The sequence below is a fragment of the Mobula birostris genome, chromosome 13 (genome assembly GCF_030028105.1).
Source record: "Mobula birostris isolate sMobBir1 chromosome 13, sMobBir1.hap1, whole genome shotgun sequence".
Lineage (NCBI taxonomy): Eukaryota > Metazoa > Chordata > Chondrichthyes > Myliobatiformes > Myliobatidae > Mobula > Mobula birostris.
Genome location: NC_092382.1, coordinates 101,673,033 through 101,690,816, shown reverse-complemented (window position 1 = coordinate 101,690,816; position 17,784 = coordinate 101,673,033). Strand labels below are relative to the sequence as shown.

The following is a 17,784-nucleotide window of genomic DNA, read 5'->3' as shown; positions in this document are numbered from 1 at the left end:
GACGGTGCGGAGGGAGATTCACTCTGTGTCTGACCCGGGAGTGTGTGATGGGACGGTGTGCAGGGAGATTCACTCTGTGTCTGAGCCGGGACTGTGTGTTGGGGCGGTGTGGAGGGAGATTCACTGTGTGTCTGACCCGGGAGTGTGTGATGGGACGGTGTGGAGGGAGATTCACTCTGTGTCTGACACGGGAGTGTGAGATGGGACGGTGTGGAGGGAGATTCACCCTGAGTCTGACCCCGTGAGTGTGTGATGGGACGGTGCGGAGGGAGATTCACTCTGTGTCTGAGCCGGGAGTGTGTGTTGGGGCGGTGTGGAAGGAGCATCAATAGACAATAGACAATAGGTGCAGGAGTAGAGCATTCGACCCTCCCAGCCTGCACCGCCATTCTGAGATCATGGCTGATTATCTACTACCACTCTGAGGCTGATCCCGGGGAGCTTCTGATGGAGCTTTGTTCTGTTTCTGACCTTGGCAGTGTGTGATGCTGGGCTATGTACTGGACTTCACTCAGTGTCCCACACCGGGAGGGTGAGATAGGACATTTTAGAGGGAGTTTCACCCTGTTCCAGACCCAGGCAAAGTGTGATGGAACACCGTGGACGGACTGTCACTCTGTAGCTGTCACCACGAGGTGTGACTGGTCGTTCTGGAAGGATTTTATCTCTGCGTCCGATACCTGGGAGTATGTTATGGGAGTTTTACTCTCTGACTGACTCCGCGAAAGTGTGTTAGGACGAGATGGAGGCATCATCACTCTGTGTCTGACACAGGGAGTGCGTCATGGCACGGTGTGGAGGGTGGGTTACTCGGTTCTGTACCGGGATGTGTGTGATGGGACGGTGTGGAGGGAGCTTCACTCTGTGCCTGACCTCGGGAATATGTGATCGGATACTGTGTTGGGAGATTCTCTCTCTGTGTGTCCCCGGGAGTGTGTGTTGAGACGGTGTGAACGGAGCTTCACTCTGTGTCTGACCCGAGAGCGTGTGATGGCATCGTGTGGAGGGAGATTCACTCTGAGTCTGACCCCGGGAGTGTGTGATGGGACGGTGTGGAGGGAGATTCACTCTGTGTCTGTCCCCGGGAGTGTGTGATGGTACGGTGTGGAGGGAGATTCACTCTGAGTCTGGTCCCGGGAGTGTGTGATGGGACGGTGTGGAGGGAGATTCACTCTGTGTCTGGCAAATGTAGTTTATGATGGGACCACGTGGAGGAAGATTCACTCTATGTCTCACCCCAGGAGATTCTGATTGTTGTAAATATCTCCTCTCTCGGTGCGACACATACCTCCTCTGCTTTCGAATTTATTTCCAGTAGCCTTGCATCAAAGTTTGAACAATGTTCCTTCGCTTCAATGTAAGATGTTTTCAACGTGGATATGAAATAACAGCGGTCTGCCTTTCTGATCCAGTCCTGAAAACACGTTTGCTCTGCAAATCAGGAACAAGAAAAAGTGAATATCCTACCACACCGTCGCATCACACACTCCCGGGGTCAGACACAGTGTAAATCTTCCTCCATACCGTCCCATCACACACTCCCGGGGTCAGACACAGAGTGAATCTCCCTCCACACCGTCCCATCACACACTCCAGGGGTCGGACACAGAGTGAATCTCCCCCCACACCGTCGCATCACACACTCGCGGGGTCAGACACAGTGTAAATCTTCCTCCATACCGTCCCCTCACATACTCCCGGGGTCAGAAACGGAGTGAATCTCGCTCCACACCGACCCATCACACACTCCCGTGGTCAGACACAGAGTTCATCTCCCTCCATGCCGCCCCATTGCACACTCCCCCGGTCGGACACAGAGTGAATCTCCCTCCACACCGTCCCATCACACACGCCCGGGATCAGACACAGAGTGAATCTCCCTCCATTCCGCCCCATTACACACTCCCGCTGTCAGACATAGAGTTAAACTCTCCACCTCCACCCTCTACCCATCCCTCTCTCCCCTGTGATGAGGAGCAACAGAGGCGGGGTACATTGTCTCACCTCTTCTCCTGGTGAGGTATTGGCAAATCTGAGCTTTGCTTTCGGTGATGTTCTTGTATTTAATGTCGACGTGATTGAATTGATGACGGAGATTGGTGTGCGCTCGATTCAGAACAGAGAGGTCCGAATTGAGGACGGTTATGTTATTTTCGAGTGTGGAGATGCGGGAATACTCTGAGATTCTGGACTCAAGTGTTGAGTTCAACTCATGGACTTTTAGTTGATATTGGAGCTGGGTCCTGTTCATCTCCTGATGCTGTTTCCAAAGTCTCCGGTAGTTTCGGTCGCAAATGATCAGAGACTGACGAAGCTGTAACACTGAGAGTGTTGTTGTCAGGTGACGCCGCCGTCAGTGTCACGGTGAGTGATGTGTCCGTGTTATGGTGAAGGCAGTGACAGCGTCACGGTTTCGGGTGTATCGGTGTCACGGTGCGGGCAGCGTAGTTTTCACGTGTGGGCTGGACGGTGTGACGGTGCGTGACGTGACGGTGTCACTGTGAGGGGAGTGGGAGCGTTACTGTCACGTTGTCATGGTGAGGGGCGTGCAGGTATCTCCTGGAGAGCTGTGTTGGTGTCAAGGTGTTTGCTGCTTCGGTATCACGGTGTTGGGAGCGCCGATGTCGCAGTGTGAGGGAGTGTGGGTGTCACGGAGAGGTGTGTATCGGAGTTACGGTGAGAGGTGTGTTGGTGTCACAGTGAGAGCGTTTCGATGTCACGTTGATCGTCGTGTCAGTGTCACGAGGTTTTACGACAACTTTTCATTACAATCTCTTTACGGTCCGACTCCACCCGGAGCTCCTTCGACTCACCATAAATCGAGAGCCCGACCACTATCGCGACGAGGACGAACATAGTAAGGCAAAGTGGACAGATCTTACAGTGCCATCTATTTCCGATGTTCTCGCTCGGCTCCTGTTTATGCGCATCTGTGGAGAATTCATTCAACGTGTGCGTGAATTCAACCATGACCCGCAGGGTAGCTTATTTCCACCCACCATGCCTCATGTCTGACTGATTCCATTGATCTGGTAAGAGTGAAGACGAGATTTACGAGGATGTTTAGTGGCTGCTTGCAAGAGCCGTACCGTAAGGGAGTGGTTCGCACGACGCGTTACAGTACCAGGGACCCAGGTTCAATTCCCACAGCTGCCGCAAGGAGATTGCACTTCTTCCCCGTGACCGGCAGGTGCTCCAGGTTGCTCCCATAGTCAGTAGACAGACCAGTTGTAAGATAATTGGTCACTGTAAAATGTACAGTGCCTAGGCCGGGATTGGGGAATTGCTGGGCATCGCGGTCTGAAAGCCTGGAAGGGCCTGTCCGCACAGTTTTTCAATAAATAAATAAATCTAAATATTTGTTTTGGGGAAAAAATGAAATTCAAGGTCGAATATGTTTTACATATACAACCGGGGTTGTTTTAGTGGGTAGCGGATCAGCTGCAGATCGGTGGAGAATTTGCTGATGGGATTAAATCCGGGTAGGTTCTGGGAAGTCAATTTTGCGAAGGAACTGGACACATTAACTGCGATATACTTAATTGTCGACGGAGAAAGGGATCGAGTGTTAAACGCGCAGGTCAATGGGATGTTGAAAAGTTGAGATTAGACAAGCCTTTGTCAATATCCCTCTCATGGGAGTTTCATTCGCAAGATTGCGATGACCGGAATTCGCGGTTATTTGGGAATTTGCGTTAAGAATTAGCTCGTGCTAATTTAGACATGTGCCGGTTGCCAGTTCGCAGTCCGTGACTGATGGTGTTATGTACCGATCCGCACTGAGATCTCTGCTGTCTGCGGCAAAGACTAGGATGAAAACCTGTGTGTTCAGGACATCCAGCATCCTAGATTCAGTAAAGTGTTTTGTTTTTGTCACATAAAGACCAACAGTACAGCATGAGATAATTCGGCGCACAATGTTGTCCCAAATGCATTCCCGCTACTCTTTGATATTATATCTCTGGAAATAAAAGGTAACTGAATGTCTACTCTGTCTATAATCTTATAACCCATTATCAGATCTCCCCTCAGCTTCCTCTCCTTGTAACACACGTCATCGAAACCTGGCGCACGCTTTTAAACACTCTCCAGAGACTATCCAAGCACTTGACATCCTTCCTATCGTTGGGTGAGCAGAACCTTTTCAATACGCCTGATGCAACCCGACCAGTGATTTTCATAAAGTTGCAACGTAACTCCCTGACTTTTGAACTCATTATCCGGACGAACAATGGCAATCATGATAGACGCCTTCTTCACCCTATCAGAAAGCCTGACCATGAGCAATAGCATTCGACCGCAAGATCCCTCTGCTAATCAACACTGTTTACAGCCTTGGCTTTAATAGTGTGCTATCTCTTAGCATTTGAACTTGTCACCAACTGGAGAGGTCCTCGTTACAACCAGAGATACAGAAAGTAGTAGAACAAGGTAAGTCAATAACACGATGCAAACTAAAGTGTCAAAGTTTCAGAGAAGCTGCACTGCAGGAAGGCAATAAGGTACAAGGGTGACACGTACCCAGACCAAGATGTGAAGAGAACCTGATATCGTAATAGGTGATCGTCTGATACCAGAGCGACAGAAGCTGTGCTTCAGAGGAGTTACAGCTATTTAAGACCCTGATCAGACTCCATTTGGAGTACTGTGTTCAGCTGTGCTCACCTCACTACAGGAAAGATGTGGATACTATAGAGAGAGTGCAGAGGAGATTTACAAAGATGCTGCCTGGATTGCAGGGCCTACCTTATGAAAATAGGATGACTGAACTTCGTCTTTTCTCCTTAGAGCGACAGAGGATGAGAGTGACGGGTAGATAGAGGTGTACAAGATAATGAGGGGTATTGATGGAATGGATAGCCAAAGGCATCCCCCCCCCCCGCCCCCCAGGGCTGAAGTGTCTAACACGAGGAGGTAGAGTTCAGTATAGTCTAGATACAGAGGGGGATGTCAGGGGTAAGATTTACTCACAGAGTGGTGCGTGTGTGGAATGCACTGCCGGCGGCAGCGGTGGAAGCGGATACAATAGGGTATTTTAAGAGACCCTTAGAGCTTAGAAATAATAGAGGGCTATGAGCCAGGAAAATTCGAGATTGTTTCTCGAGGAGGTCTCATGGCCGGCACAACATTGCGCTCTATGGTCAATGAGATTTCCATGTTTCCATGAGGCAGTCACAGATGAGAGCTACAGGGAGGTAGTCGCATCTAGGCTGTCGGAAACAGGTCGTTGGGTGACAGTCAGAGGGGGGGGAAGCGAAAGTGAGCAGACAGGTAGTGCAGAGCACTCCTGTAGCCATTCCCCTGAATAATAAGTTTACTGTCATGGATACTGTTGGGGTGGGGGGGGGACACCGTCCAGGTGTGAGCCACAGTTGCAGGGCTTCCGGCACTGAGTCTGACCCTGTGGTGCAGAAGGTTGGGACGGAGAAGAGTAGAGCTGTCATCATTGGAGACTCTATAGTCAGGGATATTGCAACTGTGATAAAGAAGAAGAGGGAGTTGTATGAAATGTATAGGAAACAGGGGCTAAATCAGGTGCTTGAGGAGTATTAGAAGTGCAAGAAAATACTTAAGAAAGAAATCAGGAGAGCTAAAAGAAGACATGAGGTTGCCTTGGCAGTCAAAGTGAAGGATAATCCAAAGAGCTTTTACAAGTATATTAAGAGCAAAAGGATTGTAAGGGATAAAATTGGTCCTCTTGAAGATCAGAGTGGTCGGCTTTGTGCGGAACCAAAGGAAATGGGGGAGATCTTAAATAGTTTTTTTGCGTCTGTATTTACTAAGGAAGCTGGCATGAAATCTATGGAATTGAGGGAATCAAGTAGTGAGACCATGGAAACTGTACAGATTGAAAAAGAGGAGGTGCTTGCTGTCTTGAGGAAAATTAAAGTGGATAAATCCCCGGGACCAGACAGGGTATTCCCTCGGACCTTGAAGGAGACTAGTGTTGAAATTGTGGGGGCCCTGGCAGAAATATTTAAAATGTCGCTCTCTACGGGTGAAGTGACGGAGGATTGGAGAGTGGCTCATGTTGTTCCGTTGTTTAAAAAAGGATCGAAAAGTAATATGGAAAATTATACACCGGTGAGTTTAACGTCAGTAGTAGGTAAGTTATTGGAGGGAGTACTAAGAGACAGAATCTACAAGCATTTGGATAGACAGGGGCTTATTAGGGAGAGTCAACATGGCTTTGTGCGTGGTAGGTCATGTTTGACCAATACATGGAGAGGTGGTAAATTGGATTAGACATTGGCTCAATGGAAGAAGCCACAGAGTGGTGGTAGAGAATTGCTTCTCTGAGTGGAGGCCTGTGACTAGTGGTGTGCCACAGGGTTCAGTGCTGGGTCCATTGTTATTTGTCATCTATATCAATGATCTAGATGATAATGTGGTAAATTGGATCAGCAAGTTTGCTGATGATACAAAGATTGGAGGTGTAGTAGACAGTGAGGAAGGTTTTCAGAGCCTGCAGAGGGACTTGGACCGGCTGGAAAAATGGGCTGAAAAATGGCAGATGGAGTTTAATACACACAAGTGTGAGGTATTGCACGTTGGAAAGACAAACCAACGTAGGACATACAGGGTTAATGGTAAGGTACTGAAGAATGCAGTGGAACAGAGGGATCTGGGAATACAGATGCCAAATTCCCTAAAGTGTCGTCACAGGTAGATAGGGTCGTAAAGAGAGCTTTTGGTACATTGGCCTTTATTAATCGAAGTATTGAGTATAAGAGCTGGAATGTTATGATGAGGTTGTATAAGGCATTGGTGAGGCCGAATCTGGAGTATTGTGTTCAGTTTTGGTCACCAAATTACAGGAAGGATATAAATAAGATTGAAAGAGTGCAGAGAAGGCTTACAAGGATGATGCCGGGACTTGAGAAACTCAGTTACAGAGAAAGGTTGAATAGGTTTGGACTTTATTCCCTGGAGTGTAGAAGAATGAGGGGAGATTTGATAGAGGTATATCAAATTATGATGGGTATAGATAGAGTGAATGCAAGCAGGCTTTTTCCACCGAGGCAAGGGGAGAAAAACACCAGAGGACATGGGTTAAGGGTGAGGGGGGAGGGGAGTTTAAAGGGAACATTAGCGGGGACTTCTTCACACAGAGAGTGGTGGGAGTATGGAATGAGCTGCCAGACGAGGTGGTAAATGCGGGTTCTTTTTTTAAGATTTAAGAATAAATTTGACAGATACATGGATGGGAGGTGTATGGAGGGATATGGTCCGTGTGCAGGTCAGTGGGTCTAGGCAGAAAATGGTTCGGCACAGCCAAGAAGGGCCAAAGGGCCTGTTTCTGTGCTGTAGTTTCTATGGTTTCTATGGTTTCATTTCTTTTACTTGACCTACCAACGTGCAACAGTTAGGTTTGTCCGGGTTAAACTCCTTCTGACATTTCTCCAACCCATATCTGTAACTGACTCATATCGCACTGAATTATTTGCCAGACTTCCACGCTCTCTGCAACACCACCTCTCGCCGTAACATCTGCAAACCTACTGACCCACCCATCTGCATTATCATCCAGATCATTTGTAAACATCACAGACAGGAGAGGTCCCAGTTACAACCATAGATACACATCACTTTATTGCATTAGAGCAAGGTAAATCAGTAACAGAACGCAGGGTAAAGTGTCACAGTTACAGAGAGAGTGCACTGCAGGCAGTCATTAGGGTGCGAGGGGCCACGACGAGGTTGATCGTGAGGTCAGGAGTCCATCTGATCGTCCAGGATCTGGGATGATTCTGATCGCGTCCACGATACCTTGAAGTGGGAGGGAGAAGAGACAGAGGTCCTGGTACACACTGGTACCAACGACATGGGCAGGAAAAGGGAGGAGGTCCTGACAAAGACTACAAGCAGTTAGGAAAGAAGATCACAGGACAAAGGAGCTGAAATAAGACAATCGGCCAATCGAGTCTGCTCCGCCACTCCGACATGAGCAAAATTATTCTCCCATCTAGTTCCAATTTCAGGCTTTTCCCCCAATATCCCTTGATACCCTGACAAATCAGATACCTATCAATCTCCTCCTGAAACACCCTCCATGATCGGGCCTCCACAGCTGTTTGTGGCAACGGATTCCATAGGTCCAGGACCCTGTGGCTAAAATGTTTCTCCTCATCGCTGTTTTAAATGGATACCCCCTAAGCCTAAGACTGCGGCCTTTTGTCCTGGACTCACCCACCAAGGGAAACAGCCTTTCCACATCTACTCTGTGCAACCCTTTCAACATTTGAAATGTTTCTATGATAACCCCACTCATTCTTCTGTACGCTAATGAATACAGTACAATAGCCGACAAAAGTTCCTCCTATCTTAGCCCCTGCATTCCAGGAATGATCCTGGTGAATCTTTCCTGAATTCTCTCCAACATCAGTACATCCCTTGGGGCGCAAGACTGCACACAGTTTTCCAAATGAGGTCACACCAGTGCCCCATAGAGACTCAGCAACACCTCCTTACTCTTACGCATTATTTCTTTTGAAATGAACGCTAACATAGCATTCGCTTTTCACACAGCCGATTCAACCTGGTGGTAACCTTTAAGGTGCATTGCACGAGGACCCCCCAAGTCCCTTTGCACTTTTTGAATTTTCTCCCATTCTAAACAATAATCTGCCCGATTATTTCTTCTTCCAAAATGTACAGCCGTACACTTCTGTGGAAGAAAATATCAAGGTCTTACATTGTAATGGGCATTGAGGGAGCTAATGATTTGTTTTAAAATGTGAATTCGAAGTTTACAATCATTTATCTGTAACTAATGTACTCTGTGTGACTGAACTGTGCCTCGCAACCGAGATACAAAAATAATTGCATCTGTACTTCCTTGTTCTGAGAATTTTTATGTGTCCGCGGTTGAGCCAGCTGGCCTGAGAACTAACACTTCAGTAAAATGTGTAGCTGCTCAGGGACATATTTTTGCTACTTCGCTATTCGGTAGCGTTCTCTGAAAATGCTAGACAAAAGTTCAAATAAGGAATTATCTGACCATACAATGTCCTGAAGCACGTGACCTTTACTTCTGTAAAACAAAAATTCCACACAAATGTCTCTTGTCACGTACCGTTGATGTATAAATATCACTGAGTTTTCTTGTCTGAGGGAGCTCCAGGATCCCGATTTTAGGGGCTGTGCTCCCCATGATATCATGTGACAAATAAAGAATTTTCTACGGCTCTCTCACTCCGGGTCCGAGCATCGTTTGTCCGCGACAATTTCCTAACATTGTATCTCATCTGCCATTATTTTTTTTGCCCACTCTCCTAAACTGACCATGTCCCTGTGCAACTTTTCCGTTTGTTCAACACTTCCTGCTCCTCCACATATCATGGTGTCATCCGTAAAATAGACACACCTCCGAATATTATTACCACCACACACATATAACCATATAACCATATATCAGTTACAGTACGGAAAGAGGCCATCTCGGCCCTTCTAGACCATGCCGAACGCTTACTCTCACCTAGTCTCACCAACCTGCACTCAGCTCATAACCCTCCATTCCTTTTCTGTCCATATACCTATCCAATTTTTCTTTAAATGACAATATCGAACCAGCCTCAACCACTGCTACTGGAAGCTCGTTCCACACAGCCACCACTCTCTGTGTAAAAACGTTCCTCCTCGTGTTACCCCTGAACTTTTGCCCCCTAACTCTCAAGTCATGTCTGCTTGTTTGAATCTCCCCTACTCTCCTACACAACGCTTCTATTTGTGACTTTGTATGAACTTTAACATTATTTATTTTCACCCCCGCTCCACTATCTGCTCTGACACTCTGGTTCCCATCCCCCGGCGAATCTAATTTAAACCCTCCCCAATAGCACTATCAAACCTCCCTGCAAGGATATTGGTCCCTTTGTAGTTTAGGTGTAACCCATCTCTCTTGTACAGATCCCACCTGCCCCAGAAGAGGTCCCAATGATACTGAACTCTGAAACTCTGCCCCCTACACTTCTACCTCAGCCACTTGTTAATACGCCAGAGCATCCTATTCTTTCCCCCACTGTCACGTAGCACAGGTAGCAATCCCGAGATTACCGCCCTTGAGGTCCCGCATTTTAAATTCCTACCAAGCTCTCTATACTCACTCTTCAGGACCTCCTCTCTCTTTCTTCCTACGTCATTGGTACCGATGTGCACCATGACATCTGACTGTTCACCCTCCCACTTTAGAATGCTGTGCACGCGATCAGAGACATCCCTGACCCTGGCACCCGGGAGGCAGCAAACCATCCCGGAGTCTCTGTCACGACCACAGAACCGCCCTTCTGTACCTATAACTATCGCGTCCCCTATCACTACCGCTCTCATCTTCTTCAACCCTCCCTTCTGCACTGCAGAACCAGACTCAGTGCCAGAGATCCGGCTGCCTCAGCTTGTCTCAGGTAAGCCATCCTCCGCAACAGTATCCAACTCGGTATACTTGTTGTAGGAATTTCATCCAATTCTGCTCTACCGTCCTTCCATCCAGCTTACTTTTCCATTCGACTTGGGCCAGTTCATCACTCATACCACTGTAATTTCCTTTGTTCCACTGAAATAGTGTTACATCTGGCACCAACTTCTCCTTTTCAAATTTGAAACTGAACTTAATCGCCTCAGGTTCATTACACAGCACCCAATCTAAAACAGCCGATCCCCTGGTGGGCGTATGGACATGTTGCTCCAAAACGCCATCCCGTGGGCATTCTATAATCTCCCTTTCCTGAGATCGAGTACCTTCCTGACTCTCCCAATCCACTTTCATATTAAAATTCCACATAATTATCTTGACAATTTCCTTCTGTCACGCTTTTTGTATTTCCAGCTCGAACTGGTAGTCCACATCCCGGCTGTTGTTTCGAGGCATGTATATAACTGCTGCTGTTAGTGTCTTTTTATCCTTGCCATTTCTTAACTTCACAAAGAAGTTGAGAAGCAGGACCTCAAAGGTAGGAATCTCGGGAATATTCCCTGTGCCACGTGACAGTGAGTATAGGAATTGAATGAGGTGGAGGATAAATGAGTGGCTGAGAGATTGGAGGAGGGGGGCAGGGATTTAGACTTCTGGATCACTAGGACTTCTTCTGGGGCACATGTGACCTGTACAAAAATGAGGAGTTGCACTTGAATCCGAGGTGGATCAATATCCTGGCGGAAAGATTTGCTAAGCTACTGGGGAGATTTTACACTAGAATTGCTAGGGGTTGGGAACCAAACTGAAGAGATGGAGGAAAGGGATTTTGACTCACAAACAGAGAAAGTTTGGAGACATTGCGAAAGGGAAGATAGGCAGATGATAGAGAAGGAACGCGCTCTGACTGATGGCTTGAGATGTGTTGAAATTAATACGAGGAACATTATGAATAAAGCGGAGGAGCTCAGAGCATGGATCGGCACTTGGAGCTACGATGTTGTTGCCATTACATAAAGTTGCAGAGTGCAGAGGCAGGAATAGCTATTTCAAGTGCGAGCTTTAGATGTTTCAGAAAGGATAGAGAGGGAGGCAAAAGAGGTGGGTGTTGATCAGAGATAGCGGCAGGGATGTGGAAAAGGAGGAACTCCTGGAGAGGTTGTCTACGGAATCTGTGTGGATGGAAGTTAGGAACCGGAAGGGGTCAATAACTCCACTAGGTATTTTTTATAGAGCACCCAATAGTAACAGGGACATCGAGGAGCAGATAGGGAGACAGATTCTGGAAAGGAGTAATAAAAACAGGGCTGCTGTGGTAGGAGATTTTAATTCCCCAAATAATGATCGGCATCCCCCTAGGGTGAGGGGTTCAGATGGGTTAGAGTCTGTTAGGTGTGTTCAGGAGGGTGTCTTGACACAATATGCAGATAGGCCTACATGAGGAGAGGCTGCACTTGATCTGGTATTGGGAAATGAACCTGGTCAGGCGTCAGGTCTCTCAGTGGGAGAACATTTTATAGATAGTGATCACAATTCTCCCTCCTTTACCATAGCATTGGGGAAGGATAGAAACAGACAAGTTAGGCAACCGTTTAATTGGAGTAAGGGGAAATATGAGGCTATTAGGCAGGAAGTTGGAAGATAAGTTGGAAACAGATGTTCTCGGGGAAACGTACGGAAGAAATCTGGCAAACGTTCAGGGAATATTTGCGTGGGGTTCTGAGTAGGTAGGTTCCAATGAGACATGGGAAAGATGGTAGGGTACAAGATCCGTGGAATACAAAGGCTGTTTTAAATCTCGTCAAGAAGAAAAGAAGAACTTACGAAAGGTTCAAAAAACTTGGCAATTATTTTTATAAGTGACCTCGATGAGGAAGTGGAGGGATGAGTTAGTAAATTTGCTGATGGCACAAAGATTGGGGGTGTTGTGGATAGTGTGGAAGGCTGTCAGAGTTTAAAACGGGACATTGATAGAATGTAAAATTGGCTATAAGTGGCAGATGGAGTTTAACCTAGATAAGTGTGAGGTGGTTTATTCTGTTAGGCCAAATATGATGGCAGAATATAGCATTCATGCAAGACTCTTGGCACTGTGGATGATCAGAGGGATTTTGAGGTCCGAGTCCATAGGACACTCAAAGCTGCTCTGCAAGTTGACTCCATGGTTAAAAACGCATAAAGTGTATTGGCCTTCATCAATCGTGGGACTGAGTTTAAGAGCCGAGAGTTAAAGTTGCTGCTATGTGGGGTCTTGGTCAACCGTACTTGGAGTACTGTGCTCAGTTCTGTTCGCCTCACTAGAGGAAGTATGAGGAAGCCACAAAAAACGTGCAGAGAGGATTTACAAGGATGTTGCATGGACTGTGGAACATGCCTTATGAGAAAAGGTTGAGAGAATTGTCCTTTTCTCCTTGGAGCGACGGAGGACGAGAGGTGACCTGATAGAGGTGTACAAGACAATGAGAGGCATTGATAGTGTGGAGAGTCAGAAGCTTTTCCACAGGCTGAAATGGCAGCCACGACAGGGCATAGTTTTAAAGTGCTTGGAAGCACGTACAGAGGAGGTCTCAGGGGTAAGCTTTTTTTTTTTTTTTCCTTTTTTTTACGCAGAGAGTGGTGAGTATGTGGAATAGGCTGCCGGTGGCTGTAGTGGATACGGAAACGATCGTTTTGTTTTCTAAGAGACCCACAGATGGCTACTTGAAGCTTGGAAAACTGGTGTATAAAGGCTGTAATTAATCTAGTCAAGAAGAGAAGAAATGCTGACAGAAGGATTAGAGAGCCAGGGAATGTTAGACACCTAAAAGTTATAAGGCTAACTGGAAGCAGCTTAAGAAGGTAATTAGGAGAGCCAGAAGGGAAGACGAGAAGGCCTGGGCGGGCAGGATTAAGGAAAGCCCAAGCATTCTACAGGTATGTGAAGAGCAAGAAGATAAGACTTGAAAGAATAGGACCTATCAAGTGTGACAGTGGGAAAGTGTGCATGGAATCGGAGGAAACAGCAGAGGTACTTAATGCATACTTTACTTCAGCATTCACTATGGAAAAGCATCTTGGTGATTGTTGTGATGACTTGCAGCGGACTGAAAAGCTTGAGCATGTAGATATTAAGAAAGAGGGTGTGCTGGAGCGACGAAGAAATTACTAGGCTTACCTATAGCCCTCTATTTTACTAAACATCATGTACCGATCCAGAAGTCTCTTAAAAGACCCTATCGCATCTGCCTCCACCACTCTCTGAGTAAAAACCTTACCCCTGCCATCTCCTCTGTACCTACTATCCAGTACCTTAAGCCTGCGTCCTCTTGTGGCAATCATTTCAGGACTGTGAAAAAAAAATACTCTGACTATCCATATGATCATTCCCTCTCATAATCTTATACATCTCTATCAGGTCACCTCTCATCCTCCGTCGCTCCAAGGAGAAAAGGCCGAGCCCACTCAACCTATTCTCATAAGGCATGCTCCCCAATCCAGGCCACATCCTTGTAAATCTCCTCTGCACCCCTTCTGTGGCTTCCTATCCTTCCTGTAGTGAAGCGACCAGAACTGAGCACAGTACACAAGGTGTGGTCTGACCAGTGCACTTTATAGCTGCAATATTACCACTCGGTTCCCAAAATTAATTCCACGATTGTTGAAGGCTAATACACCGTACGCCTTATTAACCAGAGAGTCAACCTACACAGGATTTGAGTGTCCGATTGACTCGGACCCCAAGATCCCTCCGATCCTCCACACTGCCAAGAGTCTAAACATTAATGTTATATTCTGCCATGATATTTGACCTACCAAAAGGAACCATCTCACACTTATCAATGTTAAACTCCATCTACCATTTCTCAACCCAGTTTGGCATCGCATCAATGTCCTGTCGTAACTTCTGAATCTCCCTCCACACCGTCCCATCTCTTACTCCAGTGTTCAGACACAGAGTGAAGTTCCGTCCACACCGTTCCATCACACACTCCCGGAGTTAGACACAGCGCGAATCTCCCTCCACACCGTCCCATCGCACACTCACGCGGTCAGATACAGAGCGAATCCCCCTCCGCACCGTCCCATCACACACTCCCGGGGTCGGACACAGAGTGAATCTCCCTCCACACCGTCCCAACACACACTCCCGGGGTCAGACACAGAGTAAAGCTCACTCCACACCGTCTCAGGACACAATCACGGTGTCAGAAACAGATTGAAGCATGATCGACACAGTCCCCTCAAACACATCAGTGGTCAGACACTCGCTCCACACTCTCCGATCACAGATTCCCGGGCTCAGAAACAGACTGAATTTCCCTCCACACTGTCCTATCGCACACTTCCGGGATCGGGTACAGAGTGAAGCTCCCACCACATTGTCCCGTCCCACACACCTAGGAAAAACACAGAGTGAATATCCCTCCACACTCTACTACCAAACACGCAAGAGATAAACGCAAAGAGAATGTCGCCCAACAACTTCGCATCAATCTTTCTATATGTCAAACACTGTGCAAATCTCCCTTCACACCGTCCCATCACGCAATCCCGGGTGTGTCACAGATTGAATATCCCTCCACACCGTCCCATCACACACAAACAGGGTCAGATACAGAGTGATGCTCCCTCCGCACAATCCCATCACACATTACAAGGGTGAGCCAGAGAGTGAATCTCCCTCCACACTGTCCCATCACACATTACCGGGGTGAGCTACAGAGTGGAGCACCCTCCAAACCATCCACCCCACACTCCCGGGGTCAGGCACCGAGTGAAACGCGCTCCACACCGTCACGTCACACCCTCCCGGTGTCAGACACAGAGTGAATCTCCCTCCACACCGTCCCATCACACATTCCCAGCGTGAGACACAGTGTGAATCTCCCTCCACACCGTCCCATCACACACCCGGGATCAGACACAGAGAGAATCTCCCTCCACAGCGTCGCATCAAACACTCCCGGGGTCAGGCACAGAGTGAATCTTCATCCGCAGTGACCCTCCACACATTCCCGGGGTCAGACACAGAGTGAATCTCCCTCCACACTGTCCCATCACACATTACCGGGGTGAGTTACAGAGTGGAGCTCCCTCCAAACCATCCATCCCACACTCTCGGGGTCAGACACCGAGTGAAACGCGCTCCACACCGTCACATCACACCCTCCCGGGGTCAAACACAGAGTGAATCTCCCTCCACACCGTCCCATCACACACTCACGGGGTCAGACACAGAGTGAATCTCCCTTCACACCGTCCCATCACACACTCCCGGGGTCGGACACAGAGTGAATCTCCCTCCACACCGTCCCAACACACACTCCCGGGGTCAGACACAGAGAGGAGCTGTGCTGACTGAGCTGGGAGAAATCGAGGCAAAACTACTGGATAAAGTTCGTGGAATACTTTGGAGGTGGCTCTAAAAGTCTCTTGGACAACCGAGTGACTGACGGCGCTGGTGTGGAAACTCGGTGTGGAGTTTTACTGCCGATTTGGGCTGGGTTTGTTGGCGGCTGCTAACTGCGTAGCTCCCAGCTGCGGCCGCTGGCAACTCGCCAGGAAGCCGGTTCGCTCCAAAACCGGAGGCAAACGCCGTCGTTCCCCCCCCCCCCCCCATTGACAGCGGGGTAACGTTCCTCCTCCATTGTTTTCCTGATTTTCGTTCGGTGTTGGTGCCGGAGCATCTGGAAGGACGTTTCGGCCTCTCCCGGCCTGGGTCTCTGCAAGTCCGACGGAGCCTTTCCTGGCGTCGAGCCAGTGAGGAACTGTCGACTGCAAACTTTCCCGGCCAGTTATTCGACTCGTTCCAGGACTTCTAACCGGCACCGCTGTAGGATTCTCGGACTGGAAAGAGCGCCAGCATGCCGGACCGGTCTCCAGGGAGTCGCGGGCCTTCGGGGAGTTACGCAAGGGCGGCTGCCTCCCCGGCCTCGGACAACGCCCTTTTTCGGTCGGTGAAGGTGGAACGTGGGGTGCAATGTATTTTGCGCCCTGGAATGACACTAGAAAAGTGTACGGAGGCAATGGAGGACCTTGTTGGGAAAGGTGGTATTCTGGCCACCGAGAAGGAGTTCGGAAAGGCGGTGTTTTATCTGGCGAATGAAGAGCTAGTGCACCGGGCCCTAAGCAGGGGAGTCACGGTAGACAACATCTTTTTACCCATGGAGCTGGTGACGGCCCCCACGCAACGTATCGTGCTTGGACATGTTAAGCCTTTCATTCCAAATGAGGACTTGCTACCTCCACTGGCTCGTTTAGGGCAAGTAAGGTCGGAGATCACTGCCATCCGACACAAATTTAAGAGACGCACCCTCCGCACCGTAAACTCTTTCCGGCGTCAGGTATTCATGCATCTGGAAAGGGAGGACGATGTTGAGGGCCGGTTTACTGTCCGGCACGAGGGAGTGGATTATCATGTGTACTGGAGCTCCGAGCGCCCGCGGTGCCATGCGTGCAGGGGGGTGGGGCACTTTCGGAGGGACTGTCCTGCCGGCCGGAACCCGAGGGAGCCCATTTCGGGCACCAGTGCCCCAGCTACCTCTGCCCCTGATCCTACTCCTGCGCGTGCGTCTGAGCCTGCATCTGACCCTGCCCCCGCCCGTGATCCTGCCCCAGCCCCTCACCCTGCCCCTGCCCCTACCCCTACTCCTACGGTTGGGTCGGTCCCTGCTCCTCTCCCTGTGGTTCAGGTGGGGGACGGGGTGGAGTCTGTGCGGAGTAAGAAGGCAAAGGGAAAATCCAAACACAGTAAGAAGCGGGCCTTTGAGGCTGCAGAGCTCACGCCCATTTCGCCTGAAGTGGAGCGTGGGGCTCGGGGAGGTGCGCAAGCAGACGGGGCGATGGAAACAGAGAGCGCCGCCCCATCGGTGAAGCCTGCACCTGTGTGCTCCTCCGGTGTGAAGAGGAGAAGGGAACGTTCCCGCAAGAGGGCAGGGGATGTAGATGCGGAGGAGTCCCAGGAAGGGGTGGGAATCCGGGTAGGGGTTGGTTCTAAACCTGAGTCCCCAGATGTAGCCACCAGTCCTGGGGTAGATGGTGTGGTTGTGCAAAAAGCTTGTGATAGCCCTGTTTGCACAAATGAGGCAGCCCTGGAGGCCTCCACCCAGGACCTACAAGTCAGCGCCTCTCTGGAGGCCAGTGTACCGAATAATGTAAGAGGAGACGAGACAAAGCTCTCTCATTCTCAGCACCAGGCTGCTTGTGAATCCCTTGGACCAAAGGTGCCGGGTTCCCCTCTATGCCTGCCCCCTGGGGAGGGCGTTTTTCTGTGCACGTCGACCCCAGCAATTAATGACTTGCAGGGAGTCCCTGGGGATTGTCCCTCCACTGTCGCAAATGTGGATGAGGCTGATGCGACGGTGGAGCGGGCAGGTAAGAGCGAGGTGCCCGCT

General features: G+C 49.0%; 1 protein-coding gene across 14 annotated transcripts in view; it reads right to left on the bottom strand.

Annotated features, from left to right (window-relative positions):
* LOC140207210 (uncharacterized) overlaps window positions 1-17,784 on the bottom strand; it is a 154,267-nt gene that overhangs the window by 2,249 nt on the left and 134,234 nt on the right. For 12 of the 14 annotated variants that reach the window (XM_072275579.1, XM_072275577.1, XM_072275588.1 and 9 more), the window contains 3 exons: window positions 2,814-2,930; window positions 2,005-2,322; window positions 1,289-1,431 (listed from right to left, as the gene is read on the bottom strand). In XM_072275579.1, coding sequence (XP_072131680.1) covers window positions 1,289-1,431; window positions 2,005-2,322; window positions 2,814-2,930 — 578 coding nt within the window. The remainder of the gene's footprint in view (window positions 1-1,288; window positions 1,432-2,004; window positions 2,323-2,813; window positions 2,931-17,784) is intronic. The other 2 variants (XM_072275589.1, XM_072275590.1) reach the window with 2 other exon arrangements.